Here is a 22782-nt window from a genome sequence, read left to right as displayed (position 1 = left end):
ATGATTTTATTTTCAATTTAGTGATCGAAATGTGTCAGTTTTGAGAATTTATATCTGCTGTCTATATTTTGCACTATATTTTGTCTATTTTTCTATAGTTGTTACTGAGGTGACATTGCATATTTTAAAGTCATCTGCCTTGACCTCTTTGAAAAATAAAACAAATATAAATGATTAACATTTTCTCTGCATACAGTGTGCTTTGTGTGTTTTTAAAATTTTGTGGTTACCATTATGAAGATTATATTGTGTGTACGTGAAAAATGAATGGAAGAACTTGCACTACAATTAGTACTATTATATTAGGGGTGGGGTCAGGGATGGAGCTTGGGCTGGGGGTACTCGGTTGGTATTTGTTAGACTTAGGGGGTACTTGACTTGAAGAAGTCACTGGTCTAGGTGACTAGGTAGTTCACTCAGTAAGGGCCCCTTTTACAAAGCCACAGTAGCAATTCTCCCATGGCAAATGCACCATTCAATTCCTATTGGCTTCAATGCATTTGCTGTGGCAGAATTGCTATCGCAACTTTGTATAAGGAGCCCTAAGGCAGGAACTACCGTCTCTGTGCTATGTTTTTTTAAAAAAAACATTGCCGGGGATACAAAGCATTAACTGATTCAACTTGAGTTTGAAGTTGGTTGAATACCACTCTCTCAAGTACGGTAGTTTTGAAAGAAATGGAAGGTTTGATCCTCGCCAGAGGGTGGTGGTTAACGGTACCCTCTCCGAAACGTCGGAAGTGATCAGTGGAGTGCCGCAGGGCTCGGGTCTTGGGCCCGATCCTATTTAACATTTTCGTAAGAGACCTGGCTCAGGGGCTTCAAGGTAAAATAATATTATTCGCCGATGATGCCAAACTATGCAACATAGTAGGCAAAAGCACATTGCCCGACAGTATGACGCGGGACCTACTCTTACTGGAACATTGGTCCTCGACTTGGCAACTAAGCTTCAATGCCACAAAGTGTAAGGTCATGCACCTTGGCAGCAGAAATCCATGCAGAACTTACACCCTAAATGGTGAGACCTTAGCTAGGACTGCAGCAGAACGAGACTTAGGAGTGATCATTAGTGAAGACATGAAAACTGCCAATCAAGTGGAGAAAGCTTCATCCAAGGCTAGACAAATGATGGGTTGTATCCGTAGAAGTTTCATCAGCCGGAAGCCCGAAGTCATAATGCCGTTGTACAGATCCATGGTGAGACCTCATCTGGAATATTGTGTACAATTCTGGAGGCCACATTACCAAAAAGATGTGCTGAGAGCTGAATCGATTCAGCGAATGGTCACCAGGATGGTCTCAGGACTCAAGGATCTCCCATATGAGGAAAGGCTGATTAAATTGCAGCTATACTCACTTGAGGAATGCAGAGAGAGGGGAGACATGATTGGGACATTCAAATATATCATGGGCCGTATTGAGGTGGAAGATGATATCTTTTTTCTTAAAGGACCCACGGCCACATGAGGGCATCCGCTGAAAATCAGGGGTGGGAAATTTAATGGCGACACCAGGAAGTATTTCTTCACCGAAAGGGTGGTTGATCATTGAAATGATCTTCCATTGCAGGTAATTGAGGCCAGCAGCGTGCCAGATTTTAAGAAAAAATGGGATAGGCATGTGGGATCTCTTAGTGGAAGAAGTTAGGGGGGTGGGTCATTAGAGTGTGCAGGCTTGATGGGCCGTGGCCCTTTTCTGCCGTCATTTTCTATGTTTCTATGTAGTTATTCGGAATAAGAGGATCTGCATTACTCTTTTTCAAGGGTGGTTTAAATGCTACTGGAATACTGCCTAAGTGTCAAACCTTAACAAAGAAAAACATATTGAGCATTGGAAAATAATTAATAGCAATTAACTAATAAAAACAGTGCACATTTAATTTTCCCCGTCCTGCCCCACCTGGCTACTTTTTCGTGCCACCCGGCTGGAAAAAATTTCTGGGGAGAACACTGCAGGCGTTCTTCCCCTGCACCGTTCCACTCCGCATTCGCTGCGTGTGTGTCATTGCTTCTGTGGGCATGTCCTTGTCTCAGTCAACCACTGTTCCTAGTCTGCCTGATCCTTGGCTGATCCCTTATTTCAAGGTGCAGCGCTTCTAGGATGGGGAACCAGGGGCTATATGCTGGATCTTTGGATCCTTCAGGGGCTCTAGGACCTGGGGACAATCCCCTAGTTTTGTGCTTTGCCGGATCTTATTTCTGAGTCTTTACAGGAATTGCACTTAGTCACTCAGCCAGCTCCGTCCTCTTCTTCCTCCTGGCTTTGTGGTGTGCACTCGTAGTCTTCCACTTTTCCCTGGCACCCTGATATGAGCATTTTACTGTCAGAGCAAAGTGACTATTCGGGCTATGCTCTTACAACAAGGGCCATGTCTTGCTTGTACCCTCTGGCACTGGAGTGCCTGCAGGTTCTGGATCTGCCTAGAGTGAATTCTTTGGTTACGCAGGTGCCTAACTGCCCCTCTCTTCCCAGGGAAAGTGATGTGCTTATAGATATGTAGTCTGCCGGAGGCTTTTTGATGCAGCTGCTTTGGTGGCGTATTTTGGTCATACGTGCCTGTCTCTCTCCTTCGCACCCTGGAGAGTGAGGCTGTAGATATTCCTCCTTAACTTATTTTGACTAGGTTAGATTAGGTTCCTGATGCTTTATATGCCTCATGCAGTTTTGGTATTCTCCATTTCTGCCTGCAGAATGCTCTGGATTAGACAGTGTGCTGGTGATTTCCACTGCCAAGGCTATTTTGGCAAAACTTCCCTTTCAAGGCAGTTGTTTGGCAAGGGTCTGGTCAACCTCATGGATTCTGTGATGGTCAGTTTCCCTATGACCCTGCCTAAGAGCAGACCCATACCCTCTAGGGGTTCTGATCGCTCTCATTTCCGTGGCTCTGGGCCTTACCACTTGTATTCTAGTGCCACATATCAGACCAGAGCTCCTGCTGAAGGTACTCCAGCTACAGACATGCCCAGCCATCTGGCTCCTCTCAATGCACCAGGCTGGGGGACACCCCCCCCCCTCCCTTACAGATAGGGGCAGGCTGTCACCATTTCTGCTGGCTTGGGTGTTGCATTTTGTCCGACCCATGGGTTCAGGACTTTATTCAGTTGGGCTCCAATTGGACTTTGCCTGGCCTCTAACCGGTTGGTTCGTGGACTCTCCCGCAGGCCACTGTTCAGCACTTGCTGGATATTGGGCTTTGGCAAATTCTCCATATACTTTATACTGCCAGTGAATGGCTCAAACAGCTGGAGGCCTCTTCGGAAGCTGTTGTACATGCATGAGGCTTTCAAGATTTTGCACTTTGCAGGGAAACTGTATGATCTATCATAGTAGCAGTTTCCCCGGTAAAGTTCCTTGCTTCTCTAGATTCATGGGGGCATACTTGAACATTCTGATCTTTCCAGCACACCAGATACTTGTGGTTTCATGTTTTGCACAACCATTACCAGTTTTTGGCTCTGCCCTTTGTACTAGTTACAGCTCATCGTACCTTCTTCGAGGTGATTGTGGTCATAGCAACTTACTTCAGTAAAATGGGTCTGCAAGTAGACCCTGTCTTAAGACGACTGGCTAACTAGACCTCCCTCATTGGCTGAGGGTCAACAAACGGTAAATCAGGTGTTCTCTTCAACACAGTTGTAGGCCACGCCTGTCTTTCAGAAACATGCAGACAATCCTGGATTTCTTCACTTCTCCAGGGATTGGCCTGGGATCCGTGGCTGCCACATTGGATGTGGTTACTTGGGTGAGAGCATGCATGCATCCTATCCAGCATGTCTTACTCTCTCACTGGGCTCAACAAAGGGATGCGTTACAGACCAGCATGTGATGCTGGAGGCTTGGGCCAGAATTATTGGTGGCTTCTCCCACAATTGCTATGCAAGGGCATACCCCTGCGGATTGCCTCATGGGTCGTGGTGCTGAGAGATACTAACCTTTTGGGCTGGGGAGCCCACTCTACTTGGTGTCCCCTTCAGGGGTATTGGGCACCCTTCTCAGTGGAAATGGTTGTTCTACCGGTTGGAGCTCAGAGCCCCAAGCAGTGATAGGCTACTGCTGTTGCATTGTCAAAGAAGACTATGTCAACTGCCAGGGAAGTGTCAGGAGCACTCTCTAGCTTAGGAGGCTCGTCTTCTCTTTCTGTGGGCAGATTATCATCTCCAGGCACTCTCAGCAGCGCATGTGGCAGGAGTTGACATTGTTCTGGCTTCCTCAGCAGACAGCCCTTGGATCAGGGTGAGTCCTCATGGCCACAGCAAAGAACATGAAAGCAGGTCTGAGCTTGGAAGCAAGGGTTGACACACTGGTGCAACCATGGCCTCACGAAATCCTCCTGTCTTTCCTCCCTGGCCCATGATATGCTGAGTCATTAGATGGATCACAGACCATCCGGGCTGTGCAATTCTGGTGACTCCAACCTGGCCTCGCAGGCCATGGTATGCAGATCTGATATGTCTTAGCTAGGGTCGCGGCCTACATGGAGGACCCAGGTCACTTTACTCTTATGGCATGGCTCTTGAGCGTGCAGCTTTAGACCACAAGGGCTCTTCTGATGTGGTCCTTAGAACTCTTCTCATGTCTAAGAAATCAACTATATCTGCTTATACTACACCATGAAGGATGTTCCAGCATTGGTGCGCTCAGGACCAAGCAGAGCCGTATTCCACTCCACTTTCAGGGGTGCTGGCTTTTCTCCAGGCTGGTCTTGATCATGGCCTCATTATGGCATCCCTTCAAGTCCAAGTGGCTGGGCTCTCTTTTTGAGCCTGGGGGTCATTCTTCATTTTTAGCGTCTCACTCTGACGTGGCCAGATCTCTGAAAGAGGCTCTTCGCATTTGACCACCGATTACTCTGCCGTTCCCTTCATGGGACTTCAGTCTGGTGTTGTTTAGCCTTTCCAAGACTCCCTTTGTCCCCTACAGGATGCATCCCTCTTGGACTTGATGCTCAAGATGGTCTTTCTGGTCGCTGTTCCATCAGTAAGGCGTGACTCCAAACGCCAGGCTCTTCCTTGCAGTGAATCGTTCCTCTGGATCTTAGAGATGAGGATTTCCTTGTGCAGGGAGTCCATTTACCCGATTTTCAGCCTACTGGTTCAAAGACACAGGATCATGTTTTGAGGAACCTAGATATGCACCACATGCTGCTTCACTATCTCGAGGTCATGAATGAGTTTCATCTTTCTGACCATTTGTTTGTGCTGACTCATTCTGTCAAGCAGGGTGCTCCTGCTTATAAGGACAAGATTTCTAGATGGAGCCATGAGGCCCTTTATTCAACTTACATGCTTTCTGGGAAACAGTCTCCTGTTTCTGTCAAGGCGCATTCTTTGTGGGCTTCGTGGCTTCATCGTGGGCTAAAGCTAGAGCTACCTCCCCTGAGATTTGCACGGCACTACCGTGGTCCTTGTTTGCCTAGTTTTGCAGAGTAGATGTGGCAGCAAGACAGGATTCTGCCTTGGGTCCTCAGTCTTGAGGGTCGGTGCAGTAAGACTACCCTAGCAATTTGGGGACCACTTTTGTACATCCCACTTATCTAGAATGTCTCACCTATTGGAAAAAAAGAGATTATGTACTTACCCTAGTAAGCTCTTTTCCATTAGACAGGCGAGACATTCTAGACTCCCGCCCTGTCCTTTCTGTATCTGACTACGTCAGTTTGTTTCATGCATCTCCAAGTTGTAACTTGGATGCTAGTCAGCCCTTCGGGGCTGGGGTATATACTGTATATATGTTCCTCTTTTCAGTGGGAGTAGTTTGAGCTCCCTTGAGGTTTTTGCAGCTGCTATTCTCATGTTCTTTGAACAGAACAGTTATTTGTAACCTTGATTGTTATGGGTGTCTTCTTCACATTGGTTTGGTGGTGCTTGAGTACTAGCTGTAGGTGGAGCTAAGGTGCTCAGTGAAGTACAGAAGAGGCACAGAGAAAAATCTGAATTGGATTCCTTCTGCAGATGGCACGCAGCCATGGGGCCACTACCCACTTCTCTAGAATGTCTCACCCTAGCTACTGGAAAAGAGCTTACCAGGTTAAATATATAATCTTTTTCACACCATGATAAAATCCCTTCATTTGAAGGGAAAATTACCTTCTGAAATTAAATCTGAGTTAGACACAGTATATGGTGTTGCATATCCATTTTTAACAGTGAAAGCGTAGGCTGTTGAGGTTAAACGTGGCCATACAAGATGAAGAATATTACAGATGTCCAAAATAGCAACAACCAATGAAATGGTTGAAGTTCAAATCATGATAGATCACCAATTGACCTTAAATGAGATAGAAGGCTGCTGGTATTGCAACAGAACTATTCTACACAAATATTTAAGCATGAGGAAATTGAGTACATGATGGATGCCGCATTTGCTAACCATCAACCAAAAATGAGTTTGATAGGATGTTTTGAGCATTTTAAGCACGAGTGACTCTTTGTGGTGTTTTGTGATTGTGGATGAGACTTGGTTCATCACTATACTCCTGAGACAAAACAACAATCTAAACTAGTGTTTCTCAACTCGGTCCTGCAGAAGCCCCTTGCCAGTCAGGTTTTCAGGATATCCACATTGAATTTGCATAAACTTGATTTGCATACACTGCCTCCATTATATGCAAATTTCTTTCATACATATTCACTGTGGCTATCTTGAAAACGTGACTGGCAAGGAGGTAGGTACGCCAGGATCAAGTTGAGAAACACTGATTTAAACAATGCACTAAAAGATGAACCGACACTGAAGAAAACAAAACTTCTGTCAGCTGGGAAGGTAATAGTGATGATCTTTTGGGATTTCCACATGATTTTATTGACTTATCTGGGACAGGGACAAAATCATGGTGAATACTATGTTAACTTATTACAACATCTAAGTGCTCAAATCAGGATGAAATGTCCTCATTTACCAAAGAAAGTTCTTGTCCACTCAGACAACACACTGGCTCACACAACAATCATGATGGTGAAATTGCATGAATTGCAGTTCAAATTAATTCCCCAACCACCCTACTTTCTGAAGTTGGCCCCATCTGACTGTTTCTGAACCTGAAAAAATGGCTGACAGAAAATAAATTTTCTTCAGGTTCTGTAGTCATAGATGCTGTAAATGGCTATTTTTCTAGTTTAGATATTTTGTATTTTACTGAAGACACCAAAGGTCTGCAGAAATGTTGGAGTTAAAGAACATTATGTTGAAAAATAAATGTTGGTGTTCTTGACTAGGCCAGAAACTTTTCAGTTGTAGACAGAACCCAGCCATTACAGGAAAACTATTCTGCTTTAACATAGAAAAAAAATCCAACTTCTAAAGAGACTGGTCAGAGTAAAGTCAAAGCACCCTTAAGCAATAACGGTCTTGAGACTCACTCAGCAGCTGTTTGCTTAGCTTGTGATACAAGCATTCAAATGGGAATGAGCTCTCTGCAATCCATTTTTGGTAGAAGTCAATGAGGCTGTTAAAAGGCTACCATCTAAGAGAGACTGCTGATTCACAACTTAGCAGATATGTGAAACTGATCAAAAAGTTCATGTTCCCATCTGAACTAAGTGCAACACTATATTCTCACTGGGTGGAATATGTATAAAAGCACTGTTGAAATGCTACTGCTAATTTGGGTAAGGTCCAAGCTGTACAACAACCCACCAGGCAAATGTAGCAATCCTGTAGTAGAGCAAAGAACTGCTGGCGCTTTTTAAAAATGTTTGCATTTTGAAATATGATGGCTTGTGGGAAGGGCTTCACTCACTGCACTTTCCAACTCTTTACAGCTAAAAACAGGACCTAAACCAGAGGTGGAAGTGAAAGCTGCTGCCCCTTTGGGAGATGGTGCAAGACCAGCTGATCCCCAGAAGGTAAAGGAGCTTACAGAAGAAGTGATGAAACAGGTGAGAACTTTGCAACACAAATGAGGTGAATGACTGAAGCTTAATAAAGCAGGCCTGCAAAATATAAACAGTAGCTACAAAATAACTGAATTCTTAAAGCGACATTCACTAGGGGAAAAAAACAGCTCTGATTAGGGAAGTAGTGAATTAATTAAGGAAAGAGCATGTTACTTTTTTTTCTAGAAACCTAATGCTGCTAACAGGTTAGACAATTCTGTAGCTTTAACAGAGGGATGATTCTTGTGCAACTCATGCGAGGTCTAGTTCACTGGTAATACTTCACCATGAAAAAAATTAAGTTTTATCTAAAGAACACACACATCTGTACTCTGATTAATGCAGTTAAAGGTCAGCTCCAGGAACTACACAGCCTGAGCTTCATGTGTCCATATTTTCTGTAGCAATGGTGTAATAACAAGGAAAAAAAATTGAATGATGTTCTAGTGGAAATGTCAGTTTAACTAATACAATTTTCTTCATGTAAAAATTTAGGGTAACCATGTCCGTGAGTTAAAGGCCAAGAAGGCTGAGAAACTGCTGATTGATGCTGAAGTCACTAAACTTTTAGAGCTAAAGAAGCAGCTGAGCCTTGTGGAGGGGAAGACCCTAGATGCCCCCACACAGAAGGGGAAAAAGAGAAAGTGAGGACAAGTAGGCGTAGGAGAAAGTTTCTAGCCTGGTGTCTGGGTGTTGCATCATTGTCAGCAGTATACAACTTTCCACCAGAGGCCTACAACAATGAAGGATGTTACCAGTACAACATGCAATATTCTTTGCTATTGCTCTGCTGTCTCCTACTTGCTATCAGGTTTTCTAGCCTATAAGCCTAAGCCCACATTTTCCAAATGTCTTCATTTGTCTAACTTTTTTTTTGGGTGTGGGGGGGGGGGGGGGAAAGTCTCAAAGGAAGCAGTTGCTACTGCCATTGAAAATGGTTATAATCCTTCCACAATAGTTTCCCCTTTGTTTTGGGGACATGTAAGTTTGTAATCAGGGCTATCTTTTTCTTGCCAGGATACTGCTATCTTAAGATAGTGGGCATAATGGATACTAGCACATTGCTGATATTTCATCTTTATAGCAGGAGCTTGAAAGGATGAACTCTAATACTTGAAAAATTGTGAAAAGGATAACAGCTTAGCTAAAGGTACAGTTATTAGCCCCTGCTACTTAAAATGGAGTGAATAGGAACAAAGAACAAACTTAAGCTTAATTATTCAAATTGTGGGAAGCTGGCAAGAAACTTTGTTCTTGAAGACAAATTTCAAATGGGTTAATGTCAATTTTTCACCTTAGGAATAGGACATAAGGGAGCCACTGTATTACTTTTGCTGTTGGTTTAGGTGTATTGTGGTGTTTGTAGCTGATGTACAGAGATCTTCTATTTTTGTGTAAGAAATGTAAAAAACAGGTTCTAAAATTAAGTCAGAACTTGCCAGGGCTAGGTTTGTTTCTGAGAAATATAAATAAACAATCTCCTATTTAATTATTATATTTTTTTTTTATTTTTTTTTTTACCAAGGGCCTTGTCCTTTTCTTCAAAAATTAACATTTTATGTCACTTTAAAACAAAGGGAGGCTGGTATAATGTACATAGTAAGTTAAATGATTCTCCCCATAGGTACAACTACATTTGCTTCTTTTAAAGATTTAGGTTAATGTGATAGGCTTGTTTTCTCCCAGTAATCTCAGAACTTACACTACACTATATAGTATAATATCCAGATTCCCCTTCTCTACCTTTAATTTCTTAAAGTGGTAGGCCTAATTCATAAATGAAGACAGCTGCAAGGCTTCCTGCATTGTAGTTTGAAGCTGTGGTTTTTGCTCCTGCTAAGCAAAACAATCTAGTTCAAGCATCTAAAGGAAAGTCAGCAATAGCTATAGGTTTCATTTTGTTTTATTTATATTACAAATTATTCATAAAGCATCTCATGGATAATAGTAAAAAATAATAAATATGCATGCATATTAAAATTCAAATCCATATATGTTTATAATACCAGTAGCTAAGAGTAGAAGACATTTTGAATTTTGGAACCATTCTTGAATGTGGAAGGTCACTAAGGTACAGTGACATTTCCTTGGCCCAGAACACTTACACTCCAGGGGCCCCTTTTAGAAAGCCACAGCAGCAATGCTGTTGCCATAAATATACCAAAACCCATAGAAATTGAATGGGCTTTGGTGCATTTACCACAGCAGCATTACTACTATATATAGCTTTGTAAAAAGGGCCCTAAGTTGTACCTGAGCTAGTACATGGTTAAGTGACTTATTTAAGGTCCTAATGAGAAATCAGTTGGAGCATCAGGCTTTTCCCCATTTCATAGCCTACTCCACCAGCAAAGCAATTTTCTGAAGATCAATTTTAGGAGACAACATACTGCTGTAGGAACATTAGGCTTGCTTTTTTTTTGGGGGGGGGGAGGGAATAAGATTAGACCAAAGCTGTTCTAAAGCAGTGTCTCTCAACTCGGTCCTGGAGTACCCCCTTGCCAGTCAGGTTTTCAGGATATCCACACTGAATTTACAGAAACCTGATTTGCATACACTGCCTCCATTCTATGCAAATTATTTTCATGCATACTCATTGTGGATATCTTGAAAACCTGACTGGCAAGGGGGTACTCCAGGTCTGAGTTGAGAAACACTGTTCTAAAGCAGCATACAAATTATGGAAAGTTCCTCATGAGATGCAAGTGATAATGCCATGGTACTTCTGTACTAAGATCCCCCCCAAATATCTCTCGGGAGCATGAGCATATTGAGCACCAATGCATGTGTTTTCCCTCAAGTCATTACCAACTGTTCACCATCAGTCATGTAGTGTTCTTACCTGCCCTCACATTAGGGTACCAGCACTTATACCCCACCTTCTTATGAACTTCAGAAGAAGCTCAAAGGCACGGTGCAACTTGCATAAACTAGCAGTATATTTGAGACTGAACTCAGTAACAGCATTTCTCAACTCAGTCCTGGAATACCCCTTGCCAGTCAGGTTTTCAGGATAGCAACAATAAATATGCATTTGCATATAATGGAGGCACTATATGCAGCAAATCAAGTTTATTCAGTATTCATTGGGGACATCCTGAAAACCTGACTGGCAAGGGATACTCCAGGACTGAGTTTTGAAACACTGGTATAAAGGATGAAATTCGTTCTTGTCATGGTGTGCATATTGGTTCAGAAGCCTACACCAAGAAATAGGAATACTGGCAGCAAGTTTTACCCCTTAGTAGGAATATGTTAGCTGTAGCAGAGTTGTTACTGGAATCATCAGTTCCACTTACCAAGCCATGGTGTTGAAATGAAACTTGCTACTCTAATAACTTAGCATCTCCTTAAATGCTACTTTCAAATCCATCCTAGTTCTAGCACTAATTTGCCCCAAGTTTCCACAGCTAGCTCTCAAAATATATATTTCCATTAATATCTTGTCAGACCTCTACATTCTTTAGATTTACCATCCTGTCAATCAGAGCCTTTCTGGTAGATTCCACCTCCGCACTCAACCTTTCTATCTCACTCTTCAAACGCTCATTTTCTGCCATCAGCTCTAATACTTTCCGTTCGTTTTCTTGCTCTTTATCCTTCAGTCTGAGCTTTCCTCCTTGAGGTTGGCCATTCCTTTTTCTTTTGATGCCACATGTCACCCTACTGGGCTCTTCATCCTCTGTGAGAGTTTGTGATGGACAACTGCTGCCAGAATCTGCTTCAGGGACTAGTGGTGATGTGTCTGTGTTATCAAAGCTGGAAACAAAACTGTGCTGGCATTCCACTTGACTGTCTCCATTCTGGATCTCCGGTTCATTTATTGGGAACTGCTCTTCTGACACACATTGGGATGTTTTAACAGTCGCATCCACAAGGAAAGAGTCCCCCAGAGAATCTGTTGGCCAACATAGTTCTGAGCAGTCTAGGCTGTCAAAGTGTTTGCATTCCCTCTGCAAAGCACAAATCAAAAAATGAATATATATTGTTCAAAAGTGGAAGAAATAGGTTTATGAACATAAAGGAAATGACAAAATAGCTACAGTGAGTTCAGACCTCCCCAGCTACAAATGATACAAATTGGAAGGGTAGGACAGTCAATCAACTATACATGTCCCCCACATGCTTCACACACTAATACCTACTGCTGGATGAACCTCAGATTAGACCCCAGTTGTGACAGATGCCTTCAGCTAAAAACTGCCAAGAGCAGGGAATAAAACTTATTTGCTTGATGCAAATTTAGGCATGTTATACCAGTGGTTCCCAACCTTGTCTTGGAGGACCACCAGCCAGTCTGGTTTTTGGGATAATCCTAATAAATATGCATATGAGAGATTTGCATATAATGAAGGTGACAGGTATGCAAATCTGCCCCATGCATGTTCATTAGGGATATCCTGAAAACCTGATTGGCTGGTGGTCCTTCAGGACAGGGTTGGGAACCACTCTTATACCACTACCTAGTCTGCCCTTGCACAGCTTGCAGTAAATCTGTCCTGTCTTCTTCCCTTAGATATCACTGCATAGCACACATCCCAGATTTAACAATGCCAATATACACAGCCCTGGAATTATTTAATCCTAACCCCTTTTAAAATAGTGAGACAGGTGATCAGCACACCTTGACAGGCACAATCATTCTAAATGTCTAACTGGGATGGCCAGCACTGGTCCCAGGGTTAGTTTTCAGCATTATAAATATTCATAAAAAATACATTTTCACCATGGGGGGAGGGAGAAAGACATGGACTCAATTTATGACCTCAGGTTAACTAATGCTGATCCTTGGCATCAAGTGAGAAAGAAAGCCTTATTATAGGACACATTTTCTTACCTGCTCCAATGCCAGGGGCTCCTGACCAACTCCACTGTTCACATCAGAAAGGAGAATCTCCTGCAGGTCTTCATACCAGGCCTCCAGCTCCCACCCAGAAAGAGCACCAGGGGCAGGGGTACAGGTCGAGAAAGGCAGAGATTCTGCCGTCATTGTAGGGCACAAAGGGATGTGCCTCACTAAAGCAACTGCAGGTAGGAATAAAAGGTTCAACACTCAAAAAAAAAGTGGTAACAAGATTTGGAAATGTATAGTTCTTTGCTTAGCATTACATCAGCAAAATATTAGTTAACTAAAACCTAATGTGTTAAAAGAAACTCTTTCAGAACGGGATTATTAGCATTGACTCTCAATGGGACATTTTTATTATTGTAAAATCAATGCAGTAATTAAGTTTAATTTAATAGAAGGGCCCTGGCCATTATACATGGATTATAAAGCCACTAGGTATAGAAAAAGTACTTGCATATAACAAATGTAAACTTAGCACCTTTTCTTGCGGTACAGCTGTTATATCAAATCCCTGACCCTTTAGCAAGTTCCAAACTAGATTATATAAAGTTTAATGTACAGACCATCTAACTAGGTCCTTGTAGGTAAGAATTTTCCCTCAACTTATAGGTGAATTATTTCACCTCTTCTACCAGTTGAGAACCAGTTGAGATCTGTTTCCACAGAATCAGTCACAGTCCCTGGCAAGTATTTCTTAGCATGCCCAAAATATACTGCTAGTCCCATTTCATGGTGCCCATAACATTAGCCACTACTATAGCTGATACCCGAAGAGACAATCCTATCAGAGGCCAAGGGCTGAAAGTGGTAGAAAGGGGGAAGCCTGCAGTGCTATGTCTACATAGAAAAGTACTGTATGTTTACTGCATAGTATCCCTGAGCCTGACACTTTTTACAAGCATCAGTACACTGGGCACCCCTTATGTAATGAATAAGCAAGAATTCCTCCACCAAAGAGATACAATTTAGAAAGGTAAAGAATTAAGTGTGGAAAAAGTTATTACCTAATCAAGTATGATGGTGTATGAAGATAGTCTTTCGTTTACAACACTAAAAAAAAAAAAAAAAGAAAGCATAAACAGTTGTCAACATTTAATACCTCAATTTTTTTTTTTCAAACGGTATAAAAAACCTCTAGCATTACTCAAAAAAAGTTACAAATGTGCTTATTAGAGCTAACAATATTTTAGATAAATGTTTTATACTTTGATTTATGCCCAGATGCACTAAAGTCAGCGATTGTTGCTGAAACAGTTTTGACTGCTTTAGCGATGATCGCATTTGCCAACCCAATGCATAAAACAGCTCACCATACATTTTTCCCCTCAAATGCCCACTCCCTCCTGCCAATGGAGCCCCCACCCCCAAACCATCCCCTACCCGATCCTCTTCCCCCACAAAAAGAGGCAGAAGAGATGCCCACCTTACACCCCCCCCCAGTACCTTTTTCACAAGTTGGGAGCAGGAGGGATGTGATCCCACCTGCTCCAAGGCCCGCCAGTCCAAAATGGCAGGCCTTCCTCACCCCAGTGCATCATGTGATGCATAAGGAGGAGTCTTAGGCTCCTCCCTTTTTGTCCCAAAATAGAGAGGAGCCTAAGGCCCCAACTGGCTTAATCAGGGCCTTAGGCTTCACCCACTCTATCCCAAGACAGAGGGAAGGGCCTAGGCCCCTCCTCATGCATCACATGATGCACTGGGGAAGGGAAGGCCTGCCATTTTGGATTGGCAGGCCTTGGAGCAGTTGGGGTCACATCCTTCCTGCTCTCATCTTGTGAAAAAGGTATCAGTTGGGAGTGGGGGGTTAGGGTAGCACCCGGTGGAAGGAGGGAATGGGCATCCCTCCTGCCTTTTTTGGGGGGAGGGAGGAATGGTGCCTGGCATGTGAGGACCTCCTGCCTTTTTTTTGGGGGGGGGGTAGGGGATGCTTTGGGGGTGCCTACCTTATTTTTTCTCACGTGAGGGGAAATGAGCATCCCTCCTGCCAATTTTCACAGGCACAAGGGGGGGGGGGGGGTCAGTCCCTGATGCGGTTCATCAGGGAGGGTAGTCGTGGGTGGGGAGGATGCTTTTTTTCTTTTTTTAATGGGGCAGATATTGTGCATGTGTAACATTTACATCTGTGCCCATTAAAAAAAAAAAAAGGTTTACTGCCCTCAACAGCTGCTTTGGGGTTTCCCCTGCCAGCTCTGCAAAAGTGTGAGAGTCACTCTCACAGCGATCAATCAGACGGGAGAGATGGGGATTATGACAAACCTCTGTGCAAATCATTTGCATGCAAAACTTTTAGTGCATCAATAGCTTTTAGAATTGGCCAAAAAATGGATCAGAGTGGACCCATGCGATCTTACCAATCCGATTTAATGCATCTGGCCTTTAGTTTTGTTACCATTCCTTCCAGATTTACAATATGTGCCTGTCAACTTCTATTTAAACATCTTATTTTCCCAGAACAGCACTAACACAACTCAGACATCTCCAAGCACTCAAACAAGAACTTTCAAAGAAGTCAACTCTTAACAGTGTTCTAGCTGTATTTTTTCATATACAGCAGTAGAATAGGGGAAACAGCAGTAGAATAGGGGAAACTTTTTATTCCCAAAAAGAAACCTGTAGAATTTCACCCACAGGAGAAAGTGTTGCTGGATCCAGAACTGGAAGAAGCCTTGTCAAGTGCCACGGACACAGAATTATGTGACCTTGCAGGTCAGTTTCTGAAGCACAAATGCGTGTCTGCATATTCATACCTACTTCCTGTGGGCAATAAATACTCTTCATTTCTTTCATCTTCAAGCTGGGTCAACAAAAAGTCATTGCTGCTTTAATTCTAGGTTCAGTAACAACATAGTTACAGGTTTATGTTTATTAGTCATGTGAGGACCTACAAAAGGACCTGGACAAGCTGGAAGACTGGGCAAACAAATGGCAAATGCGCTTTAACGTGGACAAATGCAAGGTCATGCATATAGGGAAAAAGAACCCGTTGTTCAACTACATATTGGGGGGGGTATTGGTGGGAGACAGCAGACTTGAGAGAGACTTGGGTGTGCTGGTGGATGCATCACTGAAGCCATCTGCACAGTGCGCTGCAGCCTCGAAAAAAGCCAACAGGATGCTGGGCATCATAAAGAGGGGCATAACAACCAGAACACGGGAAGTCATCATGCCATTGTATCGAGCGATGGTGCGTCCACATCTGGAATACTGCGTTCAGTATTGGTCGCCGCACCTCAAGAAGGACATGGCGGTACTTGAGAGAGTCCAAAGGAGAGCTACGAAAATGGTAAAAGGGCTGGAACACTGCCCATACGCTGAGAGGTTGGATAGGCTGGGGCTCTTCTCTCTGGAGAAGAGGAGGCTCAGGGGAGATATGATAGAGACCTTCAAGATCATGAGGGGCATAGAGAGGGTGGATAGGGACAGATTCTTCAGACTGAAAGGGACAGCAAATACGAGGGGGCATTCGGAGAAACTGAAGGGAGATAGGTTCAAAACAAATGCAAGGAAGTTTTTTTTCACCCAAAGGGTCATGGACACTTGGAATGTGCTACCGGAGGAAGTGATCAGGCAGAGTACGGTACAGGGATTCAAACAGGGATTGGACGGATTCCTGAGGGATAAAAGGATCGTGGGATACTGAGGGAGGAGCTGGGATGTAACACAAGTATAGAAACCAAACCAGGTCGTGCATGTGCAAGACCGGAAGGTTAGGACTTCGATAGGAAGACAGGACTTAAATGAGAAACCAAGGTGGCAAGGGAGCCTCTTCTGGTGATACAGACAGGTCGTGACCAGTTTGGGCCGCCGCGGGAGCGGACTGCTGGGCAGGATGGACCTATGGTCTGACCTGGCGGAGGCACTGCTTATGTTCTAAGTACTAGATTTCCAGACAAAAAGTTATTTTACACCTTTTTTTCCTGATATGGCCAAAAAAGCTGGTCCATATTGAGCGTCTCTCAACTGTCAAGTTTATTTAATCCTATGAAGAGAAGTTTAACTCTGGAAAGCTCATCAGATCATGCAGGTTAGTCCAATAAAGATATCACATCAACTTGTCTGATTGGCCCTTATGTCCTTAACTCTAAGCAAAGAATGCACAAAGTCTCCACAAGCATGAAGAGTGGTTGCATATTTCTATAATGAGGCAAGCTCAATGTCTTTTCAGAAAATCCTTTAGTTATCCCCAAGGAGATTCACCCTCTATTATCAATTTTCTTTTATCTCTATTTTCTCATTCTGATATTTTATGAATTCAATTCTTAAACCTCATCTTTTTAAAACTTGCTTTAAAAAAATGTTATTTAACAGCTCGTTTTAAATGCCTCCATGTTAAGAGGAGCTAGCTCTGCTGCTGATCTTAACAGCACCTCAAACAAAGCTAATCTTGAAACATTAAATTTTGGTAGCCAAGCACTGTATTTAATTTATTTGCAATATTATCTGTTTTAGGCCTTAAAAGCCAAAAGACCACATCACATAAGCTGTAAAGTTTAGAAGCCGCTATTCTCCTTCAACCCTTGGATCAACCCAGAAATCCCAGCATCCAAACCAGCAAATCATGGCTTTAGTTTGCTGTTCCTAACTGTATTTACGAGTAGTAGCAGCACTATAATAATCAATTTATATACCGCAGGGCCGCAAAGTTCTATGCGGTTTGCAAAAAAAATTAAAGAGACTACAATTAAGCGACGAAATTAGAATAGTATAATACTACTACTATCAATCGTTTCTACAGTTATTTACACATCCTCCATCAAATAAAAACTGAAGCTGGCAGGAGGGCGAGCATAGTAGAAAAGGAAGTGAACGCTTAAGACATAACATCTGTCGCTGCTCGACTTTCAGCATTCCTTCATGGAGAAATTATGACTGGCTCCTTGTCACACACCAAGAGATCTTGAGCCAGGTGGGTTGTTTTTGGGGTTTTTTTTTTTTTTTTAAACCAAAAGCCTTTTAGACAACATTAAGGAGGGCATTAGAGGGATATTTCGAGCCCTTACCACTATCAGAACCTGCTACTCAAACTCGGCCAACTGCAACATTGACGCCAACCTAAAGATTTCCCTATCGCACTGTTTCAAAACGCTTCCAGGAATGCAGCGTTTAGCAAAAAAAAATTTTATTTTTTTTTTTTAATCAGCTTTTAGGAATAACGCTCTTCTCCGCAGGGACTACAAGATACGGTTTCATCGTGGTCCCGTTAAAGAGGCGCGTTAATCCTGAAAATTCCGCTGATCTACTTTGCGCGCTCGCTAAGCTTTAGTGGAGGAAAAAAAAACCAACCCAAAAACATGCAAGCGGAAACTTTTCATCCCTACGGCGAAGCAGGCTCTGACGTGGAGAGGGGCAAGGATCGAGATACGTCCATCCCGTCCCCTCAGCGCTCCCTTAACTAAACCATCTGAAAGGAAGTAGTTCTGGCAATCAATCAAATAAATAAATAAATAAGAAGAACTTAAGTCAAGTCTCCGCTCTCTTAAGACTCATCAACTCCCTCACACTTCTACTTGCGGAGAAGAGACACCCTGGTAACACCCGTTAAGAAAAATAACCCTCAAAAATACGAGCCCCCCCTTCTCGCCGACCTTCCTTCTCTTGCCGGTGGCTGGCTGGTACAGTGTGCGAGGCGGGAGGCGGACGGCGTTGGCTCTCTGCTGGCTGCCGGTCAGTGGGCTCATGATAACCATCGTCTACACAAACGCTCTCGATGGCGGCTCGGAAGAATGAGTCCTCGCGCGCTACCACAACCGGTCTTAAAAAAAGGAGCGAGGAGGAGGCGGGGCGAGAAAGCTCAACTCGCAAGGCCTCCTGCTAATCAGACAGCGGGGGAGCTTGTGGCGTCATTGACCGGCGCTTCTTTCAGCCAATCCGCAAGCAAGGTCAGTCAGGGACAACAAGAAAAAAAAAAAAAAAAAAGCAGTTGGTCTTGGGTTAGATTGGAGTGAGGCTTTGCGGCCGAGTTAAAAACTTGAGACGTCAGCCTGAGTTGGTGAAGCGGAAACCGGGTCCGCGCAAGCGCACTACACCGAGTCATGCGACCTGGCTTTTGGCCGTGCTTAAGAATGAGTCATTTGAGGGATGATGCAATAGTTGGCAAGAAGGCAAGAAAGTTGATAGACCTAAGCAGCAGAGTGCGGAACCACACCTACAAGGATTACACAGAGGACATAATGCACGCCAGTTTAAATCAAAAACAGAAATACAAACAAAAATACAGTAAAAACTTTGGATTGCAAGTAACTTGGTATGCAAGTGTTTTGCAAGACAAGCAAAACATTTTGTTAAATTTTAACTTGATTCACATCACATCATCACAACTGAGCCCATAGTTCTTCTCTGATACTGCAGGAGTGTAGTGACTGTTCTAAACAAGCAAGGTTATGCAATACCAGTACATACAGTATTTTATATTAAAGTTTTGGGGTTGTGGAGTTTCCATTATTTCTTATAGGGAAATTTGCTTTGATATACGAGTGTTTTGGATTACAAGTATGTTTTCGGAACAAATTATGCTCTGTATACCCTATTCACGAAGATGTACAAGATATACAATCCCCACCTCTCCAAAAATATGCAGAAAAATAATTTACAAAAGACCACCACACACTATGGATATGCAACACCCACGTATATGTAGCATAAAGCTATCCGCAATATAGTAATACAAAATACAGCAGTTTAAGAGGATAGTTTTTGATCTATTGTGCTTCCTTACAAGTGTTAAGGAAAGGGGATGGGATTAGATACTCCCTTCTGTGATTGCAAAGTGGTTTACAGGTACTTCTGAGGCAATGGAGGGTTAGGTGACTTTCCTCAGGGTCAGAAAGGGGTACAATGGGGATCAACCCTAATTCAAAATCAAACTGCAAAAAATTCCACCAAAAACAATGGAAAGATATCTAAGTTAAATGTAAAGAGGGATAAACAGCCTCTGAACCCTGTCAGAGGCAAAATTGACACATTATGTCATAGGTTTCAAAAATATTCATAGCATATTTCAAATAGCAAAAAAATTAACACTTTATAATATAGCATATAATATAACTTATCTTGAAAAAATAACAGATGTTGGATCAAGCTGAAACCCTGCAGAAGTTGACTTTTGGTCCTGTTCCCTGAAGATGTGGCAGAGGGAAAGAAACCAGAGAGAGATCGATATAAGCTTTGCCAGTGAACCTGCAAGTTTGTAAGGCTTGTATGGGGGAAACGGCAGGAGCAGAGGGAAGGAAAGGGAGAGAGAGAAATGCTGCACTTGGATGGAAGGGTAGGGAGATGGAGAAATATACATGAAGGGAGGGGAGAAATACAGTACTGCACTGGATAGGAGGGAAGGGATAGGGGAAATGCTAAACATGGATGGAAAAAGTGAGAGAGCAAGTCAGGGGAGGAGAAAGGAAAGGATGCCAAGATTGGGGGGGATAGAAGAAGAGATGTCAATGTTGTAGGGGGGAGGGGAAGAGATGCCAGGATCTGTGGGGAAAGAATTAAGAGAGAGATGCTGGACCTACAAAAGAAAGACAGAACAGGAGCAAGGAACGAGAGGGCAAACTTTCTTGACCCTTGAGAGGGAGGACAGAGGGAGGAAAGAGAGAAGAGATTCTGGCTTTGGGGTGGGGCATAGGGACTCAGAAGAATTATGTTGAATGGGGCACAGTGATGGGAGATGCTCAACATGATGGGAAGATAGGGACAAAAAGACAGGAGTGATGCTCGGTAGGATAGATAGGGACCAAAAGAGAAGAGGGACGGTGGATATGCAGGACAGAGGAAAGCAGAAACCAGAGACTAGGACCAACACCATTAGAAAGATAATGACTAGGGGCCTCTTCTATCAAACTGTACTAGCAGTTTGTAGCACGGTGAGACCACTGAATGGCCCACGCTGCTCCAATGCTCATAGGAACTCAATGAGCATCAGGAGCAGCGCAGGCCATTCAGTGTGACTCTCTGCGCTAAAAACTGCTAGCGCAGTTTGATAGGAGAGGCTCTAGATGACAAAGGTAGAAAAATAATTTTATTTTCTATTTATTGATTACAATGTCAGTTTTTGGAATGTACATTTGCCTAGGGTTATATATGGCTCCAGAAAAAAAGAGGATGGATTGAGCATCTGGACTTTACTTCCATTGCTTTCAATTTAAGTAAAATCCAGATGTCTCAATTTGGCCTCCTTACTTCCATTGCTTTCAATGGAAGTGAAACCTGGATGTCTCAATCCATCTTCCTTTTTCTGGAGCCATATGGTAACCTACATCTACCAGAACTGGTTTTAGATATGGCTGGGGCCCACAAAAAATACTTACTCGTTGACCTTCATTCTCAAGTACAGCAGTCGTAAATCTCCAGCTTTGGGATGAGCCACTCTTGGCATCTCTGCACTAAGGTTATAAGCAGTACATACAGTAACCAGTAGCCAATACATGGTTCAGTCACTAGGTGTTACCCCACATGGTGTCAATCCCAAGCAATTGTTCTATGAATTAGGGTACATGTACAGAAAGATTTTTTAAGCATCAAGAATTAAGTTTAAGACCAAGAAAATGTGGAAGAAAGATACTGAAATTTCCAAATATCCTGGATAGGTTGCCTATACATGTTACATCCAGAGTGAAGCTATCTTTGTGACAAAACAAGTTTTACAGTAAGCGTCAGCAGTAAGTTTGAGAGACTGAGGTTATATGCACAAAACTAACCCTTCGGGAAAGATTCTGGAAGACTGGAAGGTGGTGAATGTTACGCCGATCTTCCAAAAAGGTTTGAGGGGAGATCCGGGAAACTACAGACCGGTGAGTCTGACCTCGGTACTGGGAAAGATGGTAGAGGCGCTGATAAAGGACCGCATCATTGATCACCTTGACGGACACGGTCTGATAAGGACTAGCCAGCACGGTTTCAGCAAAGGCAGATCTTGTTTGACAAACTTGCTGCTCTTATTCGAGGGAGTAAACAGGTAGATAAACAAGGGTGACCCAGTCGATATTGTATATCTGGATTTTCAGAAGGTGTTCGACAAGGTTCCACATTAACAACTACTTCGGAAAATTGGGAGCCATAGAATCGAGGGTGAAATACTCACGTGGATTAAAAACTGGCTGAAGCATAGGAAACAGAGAGTGGGGGTAAATGGACAATACTTGGACTGGAAGAGCATTACCAGAGGGGTGCCGCAGGGCTCGGTGCTTGGACCCATGCTCTTCAACATCTTTATAAATGATCTGGACATTGGTACGACGAGTGAGGTGATTAAATTTGCGGACGATACGAAGTTATTCAGAGTAGTGAAGACGCAAAGGGATTGCAAAGATCTGCAACGTGACATAATCAAGCTCAAGAAATGGGCATCGACATGGCAAATGAGGTTCAACGTGGATAAGTGTAAAGTGATGCATGTCGGTAACAAAAATTGCATGCACGAATACAGGATGTCCAGGGCGGTACTTAGAGAGACCTCCCTAGAAACATACTTGGGAGTTCTGATCGACAAGTTGATGAAGCTGTTCGCACAATGCGCGACGGCAGTGAAAAGGGCAAACAGAATGCTAGGAATGATTAAGAAGGGGATCACGAACAGATCGGAAAAGGTTATCATGCCGCTGTACCGGGCCATGGTGCGCCCTCATCTGAAGTACTGCGTCCAGCACTGGTCACCATATATAAAGAAGGACACAGTACTACTCGAAAGGGTCCAGAGAAGAGCGACTAAATGGTTAAGGGGCTGGATGAGTTGCCGTACAGTGAGAGATTGGAGAAACTGGTCCTCTTCTCCCTTGAAAAGAGGAGACTGAGAGGGGACATGATCGAAACATTCAAAATACTGAAGGGAATAGACAGCAGATAAAGACAGATTGTTCACCCTCTCCAATAGGGAGAACGAGAGGGCACTCTCTAAAGTTAAAAGGGGATAGATTCCATACAAACTTAAGGAAGTTCTTCATCCAGAGAGTGGTAGAAAATTGGAATGCTCTTCCGGAGTCTGTTACAGGGGAAAACATCCTCCAGGGACTCAAGACAAAGTTGGACAAGCTCCTGCTAAACTGGAACATACACAGGTGAGGC

General features: G+C 43.2%; 2 protein-coding genes across 3 annotated transcripts in view; one reads left to right on the top strand and one right to left on the bottom strand.

Moving 5' to 3' along the window:
- The window catches only part of MARS1 (methionyl-tRNA synthetase 1), a 116382-nt gene extending 107010 nt beyond the window's left edge, over positions 1-9372 (top strand). For both annotated transcript variants that reach the window (XM_033936052.1, XM_033936051.1), the window contains 2 exons: positions 7764-7880; positions 8373-9372. In XM_033936052.1, coding sequence (XP_033791943.1) covers positions 7764-7880; positions 8373-8525 — 270 coding nt within the window. In that variant the 3' untranslated portion in view covers positions 8526-9372. The remainder of the gene's footprint in view (positions 1-7763; positions 7881-8372) is intronic.
- A 1834-nt stretch (positions 9373-11206) lies between these two features.
- DDIT3 (DNA damage inducible transcript 3) lies at positions 11207-18488 on the bottom strand. The gene is made up of 4 exons (XM_033939250.1): positions 18312-18488; positions 13731-13776; positions 12715-12902; positions 11207-11830 (listed from the first exon to the last, which is right to left on the bottom strand). The coding sequence occupies exons 3-4, from the start codon at positions 12865-12867 to the stop codon at positions 11324-11326; spliced, it is 660 nt and encodes a 219-aa protein (XP_033795141.1). The 5' UTR covers positions 12868-12902; positions 13731-13776; positions 18312-18488; the 3' UTR covers positions 11207-11323.
- Between the last annotated feature and the right edge of the window lie 4294 nt (positions 18489-22782).

This window comes from Geotrypetes seraphini, chromosome 3, assembly GCF_902459505.1.
Source record: "Geotrypetes seraphini chromosome 3, aGeoSer1.1, whole genome shotgun sequence".
In the NCBI taxonomy this organism is placed as follows: domain Eukaryota; kingdom Metazoa; phylum Chordata; class Amphibia; order Gymnophiona; family Dermophiidae; genus Geotrypetes; species Geotrypetes seraphini.
Note: the sequence above shows the minus strand (reverse complement) of the source record. Positions and strands in the feature narration are given on the sequence as shown.

What these genes read in the sequence shown, in the direction of transcription:
- DDIT3 (XM_033939250.1), bottom strand. Translation starts at nt 12,867, where the DNA reads ATGACGGCAGAATCTCTGCCTTTCTCGACCTGTACCCCTGCCCCTGGT. An exon ending in AGCCCCTGGCATTGGAGCAG is followed by an intron (nt 11,831 to 12,714) that starts GTAAGAAAATGT and finishes TGTGCTTTGCAG; the next exon opens with AGGGAATGCAAACACTTTGA.